Here is an 18,085-nt window from a genome sequence, read left to right as displayed (position 1 = left end):
CATGTGGCACCATTCACCACCACTCCCTGGGCCCTGCCTTCCAGACAGTTCTTGACCCAGAGACAGAGTGAAGCTGTCCAAGCCAGGAGCTGCCAGCTTGGCCAGGAGCTGCTTGTGGCAGACGGTGGCAAAGGCTTTGCTGAAGTCCAGGCAGTCTCCATCCACAGCCTGCCCCACATTCACCAGGCACAACCCAACCATCCAGCCACGAGGACTCAGCTGCCTCAAGTTCTTCGCTCAGAGCCACTCACAAGAGTAAAAGCTGCTGGAGCCTGCAGTGATTGGCTTTACATTTGTCTTGATTGCCAGAGCAGCAGCTGGGGGCTGTCCGCAGTACCAGCATTGTGCTCTGCCTCAGCACAGCCTGAAACAAGACCAGAACAGGCCTGAAGGTGACTGCATGGAAGACAGCATGAAGAAAAACCCAAACTCCCAAAGCCACAGTCAATTGCTCACACGTCAAAGGCAGAGCTGTTGCCACCCTGATGAAGCCATCAGCTCCTCTGGCTCGTGGCAGCTCCTCCCCAGCTTGTGTTACTGATTAGACAGGAAACGTTTGCAGCCTTTAGAGAGAGGAGGAACTGCTCAGTCCTGTCCTCTCAACACAGCACCTGCTGGATGGCTCTGATGGCTCTGACCTGGCCTCGGGGTAATTACAGCAGCTCTCGTTATTTCACCCTTCTTACCTGGGCTCTAAATGTCTCTTTTCCAACCCTGTGACAGCTGAGCAGAAGGAGGTAGCCAAGACAGCACAGCTCATCTCCCAGTGTGCTCTCTCCCCTCTATGTGGCGGAGAAAAGAGGGGCTGGCATGCACGAGGAGCTTGTCCCTGGCTGCTGTCCCCCGAGCCTCCTGCAGGGTGTGAGCCAGCAGGCTGGGCACAGCTGGACTGCAGAAGCAGATGTTGCTGACTTCTCCCCCATCTCCTCTCTGCCCCCTCCTGATGCTGCCCTTTTCCAGGCCATCTTTCCCTTCTGGAGGCCATCCCCTGCTTTGCCCTCGATGCAGGCTAAGAACCCAAGCCCAGGGAGCTGTCTTTCTTCCCAGCCCTCGTCCAGCCCAACCTCCCCGACACCTGCTCTCATGGGATGCTTTGGGAGTTACCTGCCCCCTACACAATGAATGCAGCCAGACTAGACCCAGCTGGCTGGCACTCAAGGGATGAAGCTTCATAGCCACAGCTTGGCACAGTGCACCAGCAGAGATCTACAACACTTACAGACAGAAGTAGACAAGTTAAAGTGATACAGAAACACAACAGCCCTCCCACAAACCAGAGTGCCCAGGAGGGGCTCCCAACCACCCTGCCACCTTCTTTCCACCCCCCACTCTCATCCCAGGGTCTGCCTTACGTGCAAGGTGAGTTGGGAGGATGGGCAAGGGGCGTTAGAAGCAGAAGGATTGGTTGGGTTACACAGATCCCAGCAGAGCGGCAGAAGCCCAGGGAGAAAACACAGACAGCGACAGACTCCGACAGCCAGGCCCTGACTGTCTTCCCTGTGCCCGTGTGCTTGCTCTTACACACCTCAGCAAGCCTAGGAGTGCAGCAGACATCTCCACTGTTTCCTTCTCACAGCCTAGCATCTAATCTTTCTCATGCAGATATTCCAATTAGCCTCAAACCAACACAGCTCACGATGGGTCCAGGCTGTGCTGGGGCAGCGCTGCCTGCTGGCACCTCTACAGCCTCCCCTGCCCACCCATGCCCTGTGCCCTCACAAACACCACAGCACAGGGCAGCCACGCCTGGCGAGCAGCTCTGGCCCTCTGCCCCAGCCTGGCTCAGCAACTCACAGCTGCCCCAGGCCACCAAGCCCTGAGAGCCAGCAGGTGCCGACCCCCCGGCAGGACAGGCCTCTGCGCCTGTGCTCGTGGCTGTGCTCTCCCTGCTTGCGCCAAGCAGTGCACATTGCCCCGGCCGAGAGAGCAACCTCTGCTCCAGCGCTTGCAGGGACACTGCTGCAGCAGCGGCTCCCTGGACAGCCCCTGGGGGGCTCAGCTCATCCACTCCAACCCAGGGCAGACAAGGAGCAACAGCTGCACTGCCAGCACGGAACAGAAGGAGGGAGAAGTGGAGCAGCAAATCAGAGCAGCTGCAATTAAGTCAGGGGTGCGCCAGCAGCAGAGTTCTCCCTGGGAGACAGCTCTCAAAAACAACCTGACCCACACGGCCCCGAGAAAAGCAAAGCAAAGCAAAGTGAAGCAAAGGCAAACAAAGGAAGCCAAGTAAAGCTAGCAAAGCAGAGCAAAGCAAAAGCAACAAGCAAAGCAAAGGCAAAAAGCTTGGCAAAAAGCTCAGCAAAAGCAAAGCAAAATCAGAAAGCAAAGCAACAGCAAAGAAAGCAAAAGAAAAAAAGCAAAGCAAAAAGCAAAATCAACAAGCAAAGCAAGCCTAAATAAAAGCAGAGCAAAGGCACAAAGGAGAGCAAAAGCAAACAAAAGGCAAAGTCAAAAAGCTACTCAAAAGCACAGCAAAGCAATAACAAAGCAAAGCAACAGCAAAAGCAAAGCAAAGAAAATATGGAAAGCAAACCAAAAGAAAAGCAAAAGCAAAGCGAAAAGGGAAGGGAAGGGAAGGGAAGGGAAGGGAAGGGAAGGGAAGGGAAGGGAAGGGAAGGGAAGGGAAGGGAAGGGAAGGGAAGGGAAGGGAAGGGAAGGGAAGGGAAGGGAAGGGAAGGGAAGGGAAGGGAAGGGAAGGGAAGGGAAGGGAAGGGAAGGGAAGGGAAGGGAAGGGAAGGGAAGGGAAGGGAAGGGAAGGGAAGGGAAGGGAAGGGAAGGGAAGGGAAGGGAAGGGAAGGGAAGGGAAGGGAAGGGAAGGGAAGGGAAGGGAAGCAAAAGCTTTGCTTCTTCCTTTTGCTTTGCTTCACTTCTTCCTTTTGCTTCTCTTACTCCTTTTGCTTCGCTTCTTCCTTTTGCTTTGCTTCTTCCTTTTGCTTCTCTTACTCCTTTGGCTTCTCTTCTTCCTTTTGCTTTGCTTCTTCCTTTTGCTTTGCTTCTTGCTTTTGCTTCTCTTCTTCCTTTGGCTTCTCTTCTTCCTTTTGCTTTACTTCTTCCTTTTGCTTTGCTTTGCTTCTTCCTTTTGCTTTGCTTTGCATTGCTGTTGCTTTGCTTTGTTTTTCCTTTGCTGTGCTTTTGCTTAGCTTTTTGACTTTGCTTTGTCTTTTGTTTTTGCTTTGTTTGCTGTTGCTTTGTTTTGTATTTGCGTTGCTTTTTCTTTACTTTTGCTTTGCTTTGGCTATGGTTGGCTTGTTGATTTTGCTTTGAATTTACTTTTGGTTAACTTTTGCTTTGGGTTTTTTGTTTGTTTGTTTGTTTTTGTTTTCTTTTTCTTTGGTTTTTTTTTTTCTTCTTTGCTTTTATTCTGCTTTTGCTTCCCTTCCCTTCCCTTCCCTTCCCTTCCCTTCCCTTCCCTTCCCTTCCCTTCCCTTCCCTTCCCTTCCCTTCCCTTCCCTTCCCTTCCCTTCCCTTCCCTTCCCTTCCCTTCCCTTCCCTTCCCTTCCCTTCCCTTCCCTTCCCTTCCCTTCCCTTCCCTTCCCTTCCCTTTTCGCTTTGCTTTTGCTTTTCTTTTGGTTTGCTTTCCATATTTTCTTTGCTTTGCTTTTGCTGTTGCTTTGCTTTGTTATTGCTTTGCTGTGCTTTTGAGTAGCTTTTTGACTTTGCCTTTTGTTTGCTTTTGCTCTCCTTTGTGCCTTTGCTCTGCTTTTATTTAGGCTTGCTTTGCTTGTTGATTTTGCTTTTTGCTTTGCTTTTTTTCTTTTGCTTTCTTTGCTGTTGCTTTGCTTTCTGATTTTGCTTTGCTTTTGCTGAGCTTTTTGCCAAGCTTTTTGCCTTTGCTTTGCTTGTTGCTTTTGCTTTGCTCTGCTTTGCTAGCTTTACTTGGCTTCCTTTGTTTGCCTTTGCTTCACTTTGCTTTGCTTTGCTTTTCTCGGGGCCGTGTGGGTCAGGTTGTTTTTGAGAGCTGTCTCCCAGGGAGAACTCTGCTGCTGGCGCACCCCTGACTTAATTGCAGCTGCTCTGATTTGCTGCTCCACTTCTCCCTCCTTCTGTTCCGTGCTGGCAGTGCAGCTGTTGCTCCTTGTCTGCCCTGGGTTGGAGTGGATGAGCTGAGCCCCCCAGGGGCTGTCCAGGGAGCCGCTGCTGCAGCAGTGTCCCTGCAAGCGCTGGAGCAGAGGTTGCTCTCTCGGCCGGGGCAATGTGCACTGCTTGGCGCAAGCAGGGAGAGCACAGCCACGAGCACAGGCGCAGAGGCCTGTCCTGCCGGGGGGTCGGCACCTGCTGGCTCTCAGGGCTTGGTGGCCTGGGGCAGCTGTGAGTTGCTGAGCCAGGCTGGGGCAGAGGGCCAGAGCTGCTCGCCAGGCGTGGCTGCCCTGTGCTGTGGTGTTTGTGAGGGCACAGGGCATGGGTGGGCAGGGGAGGCTGTAGAGGTGCCAGCAGGCAGCGCTGCCCCAGCACAGCCTGGACCCATCGTGAGCTGTGTTGGTTTGAGGCTAATTGGAATATCTGCATGAGAAAGATTAGATGCTAGGCTGTGAGAAGGAAACAGTGGAGATGTCTGCTGCACTCCTAGGCTTGCTGAGGTGTGTAAGAGCAAGCACACAGGCACAGGGAAGACAGTCAGGGCCTGGCTGTCGGAGTCTGTCGCTGTCTGTGTTTTCTCCCTGGGCTTCTGCCGCTCTGCTGGGATCTGTGTAACCCAACCAATCCTTCTGCTTCTAACGCCCCTTGCCCATCCTCCCAACTCACCTTGCACGTAAGGCAGACCCTGGGATGAGAGTGGGGGGTGGAAAGAAGGTGGCAGGGTGGTTGGGAGCCCCTCCTGGGCACTCTGGTTTGTGGGAGGGCTGTTGTGTTTCTGTATCACTTTTAACTTGTCTACTTCTGTCTGTAAGTGTTGTAGATCTCTGCTGGTGCACTGTGCCAAGCTGTGGCTATGAAGCTTCATCCCTTGAGTGCCAGCCAGCTGGGTCTAGTCTGGCTGCATTCATTGTGTAGGGGGCAGGTAACTCCCAAAGCATCCCATGAGAGCAGGTGTCGGGGAGGTTGGGCTGGACGAGGGCTGGGAAGAAAGACAGCTCCCTGGGCTTGGGTTCTTAGCCTGCATCGAGGGCAAAGCAGGGGATGGCCTCCAGAAGGGAAAGATGGCCTGGAAAAGGGCAGCATCAGGAGGGGGCAGAGAGGAGATGGGGGAGAAGTCAGCAACATCTGCTTCTGCAGTCCAGCTGTGCCCAGCCTGCTGGCTCACACCCTGCAGGAGGCTCGGGGGACAGCAGCCAGGGACAAGCTCCTCGTGCATGCCAGCCCCTCTTTTCTCCGCCACATAGAGGGGAGAGAGCACACTGGGAGATGAGCTGTGCTGTCTTGGCTACCTCCTTCTGCTCAGCTGTCACAGGGTTGGAAAAGAGACATTTAGAGCCCAGGTAAGAAGGGTGAAATAACGAGAGCTGCTGTAATTACCCCGAGGCCAGGTCAGAGCCATCAGAGCCATCCAGCAGGTGCTGTGTTGAGAGGACAGGACTGAGCAGTTCCTCCTCTCTCTAAAGGCTGCAAACGTTTCCTGTCTAATCAGTAACACAAGCTGGGGAGGAGCTGCCACGAGCCAGAGGAGCTGATGGCTTCATCAGGGTGGCAACAGCTCTGCCTTTGACGTGTGAGCAATTGACTGTGGCTTTGGGAGTTTGGGTTTTTCTTCATGCTGTCTTCCATGCAGTCACCTTCAGGCCTGTTCTGGTCTTGTTTCAGGCTGTGCTGAGGCAGAGCACAATGCTGGTACTGCGGACAGCCCCCAGCTGCTGCTCTGGCAATCAAGACAAATGTAAAGCCAATCACTGCAGGCTCCAGCAGCTTTTACTCTTGTGAGTGGCTCTGAGCGAAGAACTTGAGGCAGCTGAGTCCTCGTGGCTGGATGGTTGGGTTGTGCCTGGTGAATGTGGGGCAGGCTGTGGATGGAGACTGCCTGGACTTCAGCAAAGCCTTTGCCACCGTCTGCCACAAGCAGCTCCTGGCCAAGCTGGCAGCTCCTGGCTTGGACAGCTTCACTCTGTCTCTGGGTCAAGAACTGTCTGGAAGGCAGGGCCCAGGGAGTGGTGGTGAATGGTGCCACATGCAGTTGGCAGCTGGCACTGGTGGTGTCCCCCCAGGAATCAGTGCTGGGCCCAGTCCTGTTCAGTATCTTTTTTGATGATCTGGACGAGGGGATTGAGTCCAGCATCAGTAAGTTTGCAGAGGACAGCAAGCTAGGAGCAGGTGTTGATCCGTAGGAGGGTAGCAGAGCCCTGCAGAGGGACCTGGCCAGGCTGGATGGGTGGGCAGAGGCCAATGGGATGGGACTGAACCAGGCCAAGTGCACAGGGTTCTGCGCTTCGGCCACAGCAACCCCAAGCAGCTACAGGCTGGGGACAGAGTGTCTGAGAGCAGCCAGGAAGAAAGGGAGCTGGGGGGTACTGGTAGAGAGTAGCTGCAGATGAGGCAGCAGTGTGCCCAGGTGGCCAAGAGAGCCAGTGGCATCCTGGGCTGGCTCAGGAACAGTGTGGCCAACAGGACGAGGGAGGTTCTTCTGCCCCTGTGCTCAGCACTGCTCAGGCCACCCCTTGAGTGCTGTGTCCAGTTCTGGGCCCCTCAATTCAAGAGAGATGTTGAGGTGCTGGAAGGTGCCCAGAGAAGGGTGACAAAGGTGGGGAGGTGCCTGGAGCACAGACCCTCTGAGGGGAGGCTGAGGGAGCTGGGGGTGTGCAGCCTGGAGAAGAGGAGGCTCAGGGGTGAGCTCATTGCTGTCTACAACTACCTGAAGGGAGGCTGTAGCCAGGTGGGGTTGGTCTCTTCTCCCAGGCAGGCAGCAACAGATCAAGGGGACACAGCCTCAAGCTGTGCCAGGGGAGGTCTAGGCTGGATGTTAGGAGGAAGTTGTGATTGGCATTGGAATGGGCTGCCCAGGGAGGTGGTGGAGTGGCCGTGCCTGGAGGTGTTCAAGAAAAGACTGGCTGGGGCACTTAGTGCCATGGTCTGGTTGACTGGAAAGGGCTGGGTGCTAGGTTGGACTGGCTGAGCTTGGAGGTCTCTTGCAACCTGGTTGATTCCAGGGTTCTATGAACAGCAAGAACTGCTGGAAAACTGAAGCAAAGAGTTCCTCCTGTCTGCCCACCGTCAGAGTGGCTCCTCCTGCATGGGGAAAGCACAGAGGTGAGCAGCAGAGCTGCAAGAGAACTGCTGCAAGATGGAAAGCAGGTGGGAAAGCAACCCTTGTGCAAGGGCGTTCAGATTGTCACTGACTGCAGCCCTCTGTAAAAATAGGCTTCAGCAAAAGCTCTGTGGCATTTGCATGGCTGTGAGGTCTGTCAGAGTGCAGGGCACAGAGGGGTTTGTGTCCTGTCTTGCTGTGCTGGACTGTAGCTTGCACTGAAATTGCATCTCTAGAAACAGGTAAGCTCTTGGCTGCACAAGTGAGGTGCCCAGAGCGCAGGAGAAGCTGAGGCTCCCTCTGCAGTGGTATTTCAGTGGCGCTCCACTGCTTGCAGTGTAACTGCAGTCTGGGTGCCTGTTCCTTCCCTAGCGGACAGGCCTGAGCTCACAGCTGCACCCCTCACCCCACAGCAGACCTGGGCAGTGCCTGGGGAGGCCCAGCAGAAGCTCCTGGCACCCCTGGCTGCACCCATGGCAGTGTGGCAGACGGAGCGCCGCTTGCCCCAAGACCACAAGCAGCACCATGCTGGAGAGAAAAGGGAGCTCTGCCCTTGCAGAGGAGCTGCTGTGCTGCACAGGTGGCCAAGAGCCCAAAGCACCCCTCCAGGGAGTGCAGAGTGCCAGCTGTGAAGAGCCAGGCCACTGCCAGGGCTGTCCAGATCAAGTGCCAGTGCCATCTTTATTTGCATCAGCACCAACTCCACAAGAAACCAATCCCCGCTCTGGGCTGCGCATCCAGGCTTGCACTCAGCCTGCTGCTAAGGCTGGACAGTTCCCCTCTGCTCAGCAGCCTGCAGGCCACGGGGCCCTGCCCTTGGTCTAGCTCTGCTCTGGGCACTTCCCTGCCTCTCTCCACACCAACTGCTCACTGTCAGACAGGCTCCTGCCTCTCCACACCCAGCACCCTGCGTGCTTAGGAGGATGTGCAAAGGGTCACAGCTGGAGTCCAGCCTTGGAGAAGGTGTTGGACCTTGCAGCCAAGTAAGGCCCTGACTGAGAGCAATGCCCACCCAAGGGACTTCAAGAGCAAACCTAAACCAGGGGTGTCCGTCATAGCAAATTCCAATGTCTGCTCAGTAAAACTTCCACACCTTTAACATAGTTTGTATTTGCTTTATTTGACTATGCCAAAAAAACAACTTCCCCCCCCCCCAAACAGTGAGTCTGCAACTAGGTTGATGCAGGTCTGCTCAGCACCACTGACAACATCACTGCAGCACAGCAGCCATTCATGTGTTTAGACAGAAAGAATAAATAACCTAGAGCTAAGCCACTCAAGGATCAGAAACACCTTTTTGTCCAAAGGTTGCCAAATCTAGCCAGAATATGCCCAACTGCCTCGTAGCAGAGCGCAACACACCGCAGCCATCCCGTTCCTTACGCCGGGGTCAGAGAGTGGCAGGGCCTGTGGTTCAGAGCCACCTCTCCTGCAGAGCAGGCACCATCGAGAGGTCTCCACCTGTCTGTGTTCCTTCAGAACAAGAATGCTGAGCCTGGCAGTAAGGGCATAACCTCACAGCCGCAGGAACCACTCCGCAGCGAGAGGACATCAGCTCCTGCTGCTTGGCTGCCTGCTTCCGCCTGGCACTGCTCAGGGCCTCCCTGATGGAGCCTTCTCGGTTTAGGAGGTGGTGAAAGGGGAGACAAACTTCTCACTCTCCTCTTGAGTGCTCTCCTCTGCAGTCCCTGCGCAGGGTGGGCAGGTGGCGGCTGTGCCTCAGCAGGCTGCTCGCTGCCTCTTGCTCTCCCTTCCTCTCTGCCCTGTGCTTCTGCCTGCACGGAGCTCATCTCTCCTGCCTGAGCAGCAGCAAGAGCAGAGGCAGGGATCGTTGTGAGGGAAGCTCAGAAGAAAACCCCGACAAATCCCCCTGCTTTGGCCTCCATTTGCAGTGCAGCTCTCAAGGCTTTTCCGTTGGCAAATGCTGCCCAAGCTCCCCAGCTGGACTGGCCTTGCTCCAGGCCTGGCACAGCTCTGCTGCCCTGACAGCAGCACCAAGTGATGCTGGCAGTCACCAGGACACCTAAGGACTGCCCCACAGAAGCTGAGCCCCACCAGAGCAGGGTCCCCACCTGTCCTACTCACCAGCTGTGCTCCAGCCTGCTCCAGCTCAGACAGCTTCTGCCGAAGCTCCAGCACCTGCTTCTCCTTCACAAGCAGTTGCTGCCTCAGCAGCTGCTCCTGGCTCGGCGCCTGGGGCATTGCAGCAGCAGCTGCAGCAGAGGCACCAGAGGTGGCAGAGGGAGCTGCACTGGACTCCTCTGGCTGCAAACAGAACAAAACCTCTTACGCTGCAACTCGTGATGGAGTCAGGGAACCAGGGAACTCTTTGGGCTGCAAAGAGCCCCCAGGGCAGCAAGCCCAACCCTCAGCCTAACACCTGTGGCCATGGAGCAGCCAGCAAACTGACCCAGGCAGCTGCAGGCTGAGGACTGCCAGGGCTGCCAGAAGCACTCCCATCTGCAGGCAGAGGTCTCACTGGCCAAGCAGGATCCAGTGCCTGCACTCTGACATCCAGTGCATGCAGCTCCTCCAGAGGGAAAATCCTGTGCCATGTCGAGCGCAGGAGGAACAAACTCTGCCGAGTGTCTCTGTCCACCTGAAACACCAAAAGAGCCCCAGGGCTCCTTCAGCTCACTCCAGCAGTGCCTGAAGCTCTGCTGGCAGCAGGAAGGTTTCCTTTCTTTCCTGTCTCTCTCAGCACTTGGCCATTCGCACAGCCTGGCCTGGCTCTGCAGCCTGTAGCAGCAGTGCAGCTCACACCCCCGCGCCCCTGGCATCAGACAGAGAGGCTCAGCTCTGCAACTGCTCTTCCCAGGCCCTTGCCAGGCTCTACCACTCTCCATCAGCACCCGAGGAGCACTTCCTGACCCCTTGCCCATGACCAAATTCTCCTCTCCCTTGCCCGGTTTCCCTGGAGAAAGTACAGCGACAAAGCTCTTGCGAAGCCACAGCCTCTGGGCACAAGAACTGAGCCCAGGGCTTGGGCTCAGCTCTTCGGCCCCTGCAGGACTTTCTCCCACCACATGCCAGCCCAGGGCTGTTAGCCAGCATTACACCCACTCTGCTGCAGCAGCAGAGCCATCTGTGAGCCACAGACCAAAGCTCCTCATAGGGTCAGTGCCCACTTTGTTTGCTCACACCAGCAGCAGGGACAATCTCCCACAGCCCAGAGCCAGGGCAGGGATTTAGCAAAGGCAACCAATGGGGATGGTTCAGCAGCCAAGAGCACCCAGCCCTGGGCACAGAGTTCATTCCCCAGGCACAGACTCTCTTCACCCAACTCCCCTGGCAGTGCAGAGACCTTCTGGAAGGCAGACACAAAGGTTTCCACCAGCTTTGGGGCAAAGGCCTTCAGGTATTCTCCTCCCACGTTCTTGAGGATGGAATCCATCAGGTAGAGAGCAGGGAGCTTCTGTGCTGGGGGAGCCTGCAGGGAGGAGAAGAAAGGGAGAGGTTTAGCACAGCAGAGGCACAGCTGAAGAATTTTAAAGAGAGAGAGTGGCAGGCCCAGAGCCCTCTTTTGGGTTCCACTACAAACAGCAAGTCGCTGGCCTTGGGTTTCCTGCTGGTGCCAAAAGGCAATCTGGCAGAGGGCTGCTGAGCTCAGAGCAGAAGGGGACCCTGGAGCAGCCAAGGCTCTGTGCCAGGAGTCACTGCCACTGTGCCTCAGCCTGCGCAGCAGTCGGGCAGGGAAGCAGCAGAGCCTGGGAAGGAAGCTGCTGGCAGCCACGGCACAGGAAGGGGAGCTCAGCACTGCTCCCTGCTGCAGAGCTCAGCTCCTCAGGGCAGCACAGAGTCAGCAGTGCAGTGGGGCTGGACCGTTGAGGTTTTCTCTTGCAGGCAGAGCCAGCCCCTGGGACAGGCTTGCAGACAGCTCTGACACCGCAGAGCTCAGGGCAGGCTGGAAGCCACCCCTCAGCCACTGCTGCCCTGCTCTGCCCCGCTCTGCCCTCAGCACGACATCTCCCCAGCCCCTGCTAGCCCCCGAGGCCACCCCAGGCTGCTGTCCAGCTGCTCCCCCAGCAGCACAGGCAGCAGCAGCAGGCAGTGGAAGGTGCAAACCTTGGCCACTCGTGCTTCCACCAGGGACACGATGCTGCTGGCCAAGGCCACGTTCTGCTGTGCCAGGAGGGTCAGCCTGGCGATGGAGGATTTGCTGCTGCGTGTCAGGCCCTGCAGCTGTGCCCAGTAGTCCTGGCACACAGCTGCTGAGCCCTCTCTGCTGGGTGCTGGCGACCCAGCAGGCAGCTTTGGCAGGGTGGGGCTTCCACTGCACAGCTCTGGCTCCATCCCAAACAGGCTGTGGGCCACAGGGACTCCAGCCTCCTCCAGCCCAGGCGGCTTCTCCCCTGGCAGCAGCCCTGGGCCCTAGACAAAGGAAGAGGTTGATGGAGAAGTGCAGGAGCCAAGGGCATGGCAACCCTGCCCTGCCCAGCCCCTCCCTGGCACAGCAGGCAGAGGGGCAGCAGGTGCCAGCACCCGGGGGCGCTGGCCAAGAGCAGCCTTCAGGACTCACCTGGCCCATCCCTGCTGAGGACAGGGGCTCCTTGGTGACAGATTTCCTGTCCTCGCTGTGGACACCGCCAGTGCAGCCGGGCAGGCTGGAGGCAGCCTTGGCAGTGGGCCCCTGCCAGCTCCTCCTGGGGCTGGGCACCCTGGGGAAGGCAGAGAAGGGCTGGCGTTAAGTGCCAGGGCTTGAGCCACTGCCAGAGACGCGCAGGAGAAAGAGGAGCCAGAAGCTGCAGGGGTGAGGTGGTCCTGGTGCAGAGTAAAGCCATGCCAAGGGGCTGGCCCTCTCCCTGCCACCCTCCTCTGAGCCAGGGCATGCAGAGGGCGTTGGGGCTACCTGGGCCAAGCTCTTTCCCGCAGGCAGCCCTGTGCTGCCAGCCCTGTCCCAGCTGCTGGCAGCAGGAGACAGAGGGGCAGCAGGCAGAGGCACTCTCACCTCTGGTAGAAGAGCAGGTAGGGCTGCTGCCCCAGGACCTCTTGGATGCCCGCAGGGCACACCCGCTCGTCGTTCATCAGGTACAACTGCCCACTGCTGGCCTGCAGGAGGAGCAGAGAGAAGGGGGCTGGGCTGTGCCCGGGGACCTTCGTGGCAGCAAGCACGGGCAGAGCTCCTCTGCCCAGAGCCCAGAGGAGGCCCAGGCCAGGCAAGGGGGCTCCGCCAGAGCGGCACCTCCACGCTTCCTGCGGCAGGGCACGGCCTGTGTCCCCCCCCCACGCACCTCTGCTGAGCAGCCTCCTTGCTGTGCCCTCCAGGGACCCACCAGCACCCCTTAGCCCTGAGGGGTGCCACGACAGCAGCCTGGGCTCACCTTCACGTAGCAGTAGTAGTGCCCTGCGTGGCAGCTGTGCCCAGAGTGCACCAGCACCGCATAGAGGCTGTAGAGGACGGGGGTCCCCGCGCGGCACAGACAGGTAGGGGCGGACGTTCAGCAGCATGGGGTACGCCACGGCCTGCAGGGAGAGGCTGGCTCAGGAGCCTGCACAGGGCATGGCCTCAGTGCAGACAGAGCAGCTCAGCTGGCCTAGCAGTGCCACCTCCCAGGGGAAGGGCACGCACCCTCCCTGGGCAGAGGTGGTGCTGAGGAAGGTGGCCGGAGAAGCCAAACTGCCCCTGCACCGCAGAGCTGGGCAAGGGCTGCAGGACTGTGGCAGAGCTCAGGCTGGGCACAGGAGCCCTGCCAGCCTGCTCTGGGCAGCAGGAGCTTGGGCCAGGAGACAGCCTCAGCCCTGGTTTGCCAAGCACTCACCTTTGTGATCTTCCCTCCCCCAAAAGGGGCAAAGCGCTTCAGTGCCACTGTGAGGACGTTGGCAGCTTGGTGGATGCTGAAGCCTTTGCGGGCAGACACCTTCTGCTGGCACCTGCACAGGGAGAGCTCCAGCTCTGCAAGCTGTGCCACCACCCAGCTGCCTGCCAGCAGCACAGCCGGGCCCCTGGCGCCCGCAGCCCCGCACTCACCTGGCACACATGTAGGCATTCTCCCCGCACAGCAGCTCTGGCTGCACAAACTGCTCCAGCGCCTGCACCACGCTTGTGGCCTCCTGCAAGGGCAGAGCAGAGCTCAGGGCACCGGCGGCCTGCCCACGCCACAGCCCCGAGAGATCACGCAGAGCACGGGCACAGGGCCGCAGACCACAGCAAAGCCCTGAGTGCCACCAGCTGGGCACTGCCCAGCCCCACGAGGGGCGGCTGCAGGGCCCCCAGCAGCCACTGGCCTGCCAGGCAGAGAAGGCAGCGCAACAGCGGCAGCTGCTTCCCTCCCGCCCGTGCTGTGCCTTGGCACTGGCAGCTGCAGGAGCCCTGAGAGCAGCCATGGTGCAGCTGCAAGAGCAGCCCCAGCAGAGCAGAGCCCTGCCCAGCCCTACCCCGATCTCCAGTGCCAGTCCAGGTAAGGCTCGTAGGTGTCCGAGGTGTTCTGGCACTGCAAGCACAGCACTGCAAAAGAAAGAGCAGTGGCCACAGCCTGGCATGGCCTCTGCACGCACCCACCCCAGCACAGCCCAGCCCAGCCCAGCCCAGCCCAGCCCAGGCGGCTGCAGGCTACCCCCTCTCTGCATCTGGGCTCTGGGACAGCAGCACCAGGGTTCACAGCCTGGCCAGGAGGAAAGCTGCCAACTCCACCGTGCCCTGGCACAGGCAGTGCTGCTAGGCAGCTGGCAGCAGGGGCGGCTTTGCTGCTGGCAGTGAAGTGGGGAGCCACAGCCAACAGATGTTTCCATGCCCACAGCAGGGCTCAGGGTCTGCAGGGACCACCAGAGCCAGCAGCTGCAGCTGGGGATGGTTTGCACACACTCAGCAGTGCTCCCAGAAGGGAGGCAGCCCTGAGAGCCACAGGCCCAGCAGCTGGCACCAGCACTCACCACGGGACCGCAGGGAACCCCCAAAGATCTGCTGGACCAGCGTTGGGGCCTGGCTCTGCCCATCCAGCCTAGGGACAGGAGCAGCAGGTCTCACACAGCCCCTCCACAGCAGCCTCCCCTCAGGGCCCCCTCTGCGTGTCCTCAGCACAGCTCCCCGGTGTGCTCTGGCCAGCAGACAGCTGCAGAGCTCCAGAGGCAGAGGGAAAAGCCAGGCTGCTCTGCCAGGGCCATCGCTCAAGGGTTGGCACCAGGCTCCCATGGGCACCTTCCTCCAGAAGGAGCAGAAGCTGCTGGCTGCAGCTCGGAGCTGGCCTTGGCAGAGGCAGCGCAGGGCCCAGAGGAAAGCTGCTCTCTCGCAGCCCCAGAGCTGGACCTGAGCCAGCTGCAGCCCTGGCTTCCTGGGCAGCTGGCACAGGAGCCAGAGCCAGAGCAGCCTCAGGACATGGGGACAGCACCACAGCTCTGCTGGGGCGCAGGGGCCAGCAGAAGGGAGAAGGTGGCCTGTGGCACAGAGGGGCAGAGAGCTGGGCCGTGCAATGAGGCCCCTGACAGCCAGTGCCTCCCCCTAGCAGTTCAGCCTGGGGGACACCTTCATCCCTCCCACGGGCACAGGGCACTGGTGAGGGCACAGGGCAGCAGGGCCCCACATACTGGGCACAGCCGTTCCCGCAGGCCTGCTGCATGGCGTCAATGGCGCAGCGCAGGAACTCGTGGGCATCCTCCTGCCTCCGGAGGCTGAAGTGCTGGGCAATGTCTGCAGGAGAGGCAGCCTCAGCAGCTGCTGCACAGATGCAGCTCCTGCCCCAGCAAGCAGGGCTCCAGGCTCTGAGCCCCCTCAGCCCAACCCTGGGCTCAGGCCCATGCTGGCTGCGGGAGAAGCCCTCCCACAGCCCATGGAGCCCCCAGCCCCTGGCGGGCTCTGAGTCACCTCAGCAGAGCTCTCTGCCAAGGCCTGCCCCATCCCAAAGGGTCTGCTCCAGCAGCAGCCCCTGGGCCCCTGCATGGCTGCTGCAGGGCAGGGCAGAGCAGAGCAAGGCTGGGCAGAGCAGGGCATGGCTGGGCAAGGCAGGGCAAGGCAGGGCAGAGCAGGAGCAGGGCAAGGCAGGGCAGAGCAGGGCAAAGCAGGGCAAGCCAGGGCAAGGCAGGGCAGAGCAGGGCAAAGCAGGGCAAGCCTGGGCAAGGCAGGGCAGAGCAGGGCAGCCACCCTTACTCTTGAGGTTCCGGATGATGGCCTCTGGCTTTATGGCCTGGCCGCTGCTGGCAAAGGCCTGCCCCACGTGGGTCTGCATAGTGCAGAGCATGCAGAAGCCTTCTCGGTGACCTGGAGCAGAAGAGCAGAGGACAGGAGGTCGGGGACAAGGCCAGGAGAGGTGGAAGCAGGACAGAGCACGGGAGGGATCTCTGCTCCCACACAGCTCCGCCACGCTCAGTGCTTCCTATGAGCTCTGTGCTGCAGCACAGCTCTGGGGCACCCTGGGTACACAGGGACCAACACACATCACCCTGCCAGATGCCATCCCACTCACAGCACCACTGCAACCCCCCAGAGGAGACAGCAGCCATGTGGATGGGAAGCAGGCCACAGGCACTCCCTGGAGGAGCCCAGAGGTTGGCCCGGAGGGCAGATGCCAGCAGAGCCCTGCAGACAGGGTTGTGAGCCCTGTGTGCTGCCCTTGGCCCCAACTCAGCAGCACTGCTAGGGCCAGGAGAACACAGCAACAGCCTCTGTTGGGGTCAGCAGGGAGCAGACAGGGCACAGCCCAACGCTCGCAGCCCCTGCCAGGGCCACGCGCACAGGGTGCCGAGCACAGCGCGGGCAGCAGGGCGGGCAGGCGGCTCCTGCTGCCCACGGGCACTACCACCCCGGCACTGCCAGCCCAGCAGTGCCCCCCACTGAGCCCCACTCACAGCTGCGGCCGTGCTCCCCGCAGAGCAGGTAGCTGGCGAGCGGCGCCGTGTGGGTCAGGCACTGCAGCGTGGCGTTGAGGAAGCAGCTGCGCCCCAGGTTGCGCAGCCCAGCGCCCACCCCCGCACAGCCGCGGCCACTGCATGCAGAGGCACCCCCCGGGCAAGGGCACCTGCTGGGGCACGGGCACCCCAATCTCTTGTGCTGCCTGGGCTTGGTCACTGCCTGCAGGGAGGGGAGAGGGGCGGTGAGTCACAGGGCTCAGGAGCACCAGCAGCCCCCTGGGCCCTCTCTGCCTCCCCTGCTTGCTGCTCGGCTCCTCCTCGGGGCTGCAGTGCTGCCTGCCAGCCTCGACCCAGGGCCTCAGCAGAGGCTGCTGCCCCCACGGCTGCTGCCCCTGGCATCAGAGGCCACCGCTGCCAGGCTCAGACCCTGCCTTCTGCTGCCACAGCTTGCTGGGCGAGGCAGGCAGGGGCCAGCCCAATGCCCTTCCTCACCCGGCTCCAGCCTGGTGACCCCTCCTTGCCCATCTCCAGCTTGCTGCTCCTTCCCTCACCCAGCTCCAGCCCAGTACCCCCTCCTCACCCAGCTCCATCCCAGTGCCCCCTCCTCACCCAGCTCCAGACACTGCCTCTTCGCTGCCAGCCCCAGCTCCTGCTCCAGCTTCTTCCCTCTCCGCATGCTGCGGCTGCACTCGGTGGCTTCGACTCAGCCGTCCCAGGCCACTCAGCTCCCTCCTCCTCCTCTTCCTCCTCCTCCTCCCTTCTCCGGCTTCTTCTCCTCCTGCTCTTCTTCTCCTTGCACTCTGTGTCAGCTGAGGCAGAGCTGCACCTGCTGGTTGGCAGCAGTGCCCGAGGTGGGCAGGACCTGCCAGGGCATGGCCCTTGGGCTCTGTGGTGTCCATCGTGTGCTGGCAGCACGGCTGGGGGGGCCTGGCTCTGTCCTGCTCCAGGAACTCAGCAAACTCAACTCTGCCCCAGCGAGGCCACATCTGGAGGCCTGGAGTTGCCCATGGGCCAGCAGTGTGCCCTCATGGCCAAGCAGGCCAATGCTCTCCTGGGGGCATGAAGAGAGGGGGGCCTGCACCCCTCTGCTGTGCTCTAGGCAGGCCACAGCTGGAATCCTGCCTCTGCTTCTGGGCTCCCAGCTCAGGAGAGATTGGGAACTGCTGGAGAGAGTCCAGGGTGGGTTTGGAAGATGCTGAGGGGCTTGGAGCAGCTCTGTGAGGAGCAAAGGCTGAGAGCCCTGGGGCTGAGAGCCTGCGGAAGAGCAGCCCCAGAGGGCATCTGAGCAGTGCTCAGCAGGAGCTGAAGGGTCTGTGGGGGGCAAGAGGCTGGGGCCAGACTCTTGTCACTGGTGCCCAGGGACAGGACAAGGGGCAGAGGCCAGAGACTGGAGGCTCCAGCTGAAGAGGATTAGAAAATTCCAGCAGTGAGGGTGCTGGAGGCCTGCAGCAGGCTGCCCAGACAGGTGCTGCAGGCTCCTTCTCTGCAGATTCCAAGCCCACCCAGGTGCCTGCTCCCACACATCCCCCCCACACATCCCCCAGCTCTCCTCAGCTCCCTCTCTTTACCATGCCAAGGCGCCTTGGCTTGCCAGCAGAGCTGCCTTTGGCTCACACAGAGCCGCCTGCTGCTTCCTCTCCACATCCAACCTCTGTGCTTCTCCTCCACTCTCTGTGGCTTCCAAGCACTTCCACACCCCCAGCACCCCAAGCCTCACCCTGTGCCCCCCCCGACACCACCTACCAAAGCACCTGGAAAATGCCACCTGTGTATTTTCCAGTCAAACTGGACCCCAACACCTGCTGCCAGCACACCCATCTCAGGGCACCTCTCTCCTGCTAGGGACTATTCTCAATCACCAGACCAGGCTCACCTAAGCCAGGCACAAAGTGCCCAGGCAGGTTTTGCTCCTTGGTCACTCTTGGTGCTCTCAACTCCCTTTGCAACTCACCCCCCCCCCCCCCCCTCCTTGTCACTGTTCCCCTTGGGTTTGCCTCTGCTCTGCCCACATCACTCACCTGGGGATTGCTCAAGGCAGCTCCTGCTGCCGAAGAACTCGGGTGAGACACAGACACCTTAGCAGAGGCTCTCCCCCTGCCACAGGCTCCCAAGCTCCACTCTCACCTCCTC

General features: G+C 59.8%; 1 protein-coding gene across 1 annotated transcript; it reads right to left on the bottom strand.

Annotated features, from left to right (window-relative positions):
- Nucleotides 1-7,140: 7,140 nt before the first annotated feature.
- Nucleotides 7,141-16,631, bottom strand: LOC135174449 (ubiquitin carboxyl-terminal hydrolase 36-like). Its single transcript, XM_064141718.1, is given in 17 exon segments — nt 7,141-7,155; nt 9,260-9,439; nt 10,479-10,604; nt 11,240-11,545; nt 11,694-11,832; nt 12,123-12,223; nt 12,496-12,576; nt 12,578-12,637; nt 12,934-13,045; nt 13,143-13,244; nt 13,565-13,619; nt 14,045-14,112; nt 14,696-14,798; nt 15,255-15,365; nt 15,953-16,076; nt 16,078-16,175; nt 16,565-16,631. Coding segments are annotated over 17 exon segments (1,848 nt in total).
- Between the last annotated feature and the right edge of the window lie 1,454 nt (nt 16,632-18,085).

Source organism: Pogoniulus pusillus, unplaced genomic scaffold (assembly GCF_015220805.1).
Source record: "Pogoniulus pusillus isolate bPogPus1 unplaced genomic scaffold, bPogPus1.pri scaffold_64_arrow_ctg1, whole genome shotgun sequence".
Lineage (NCBI taxonomy): Eukaryota > Metazoa > Chordata > Aves > Piciformes > Lybiidae > Pogoniulus > Pogoniulus pusillus.
This window is presented reverse-complemented; position numbering and strand designations above follow the sequence as displayed.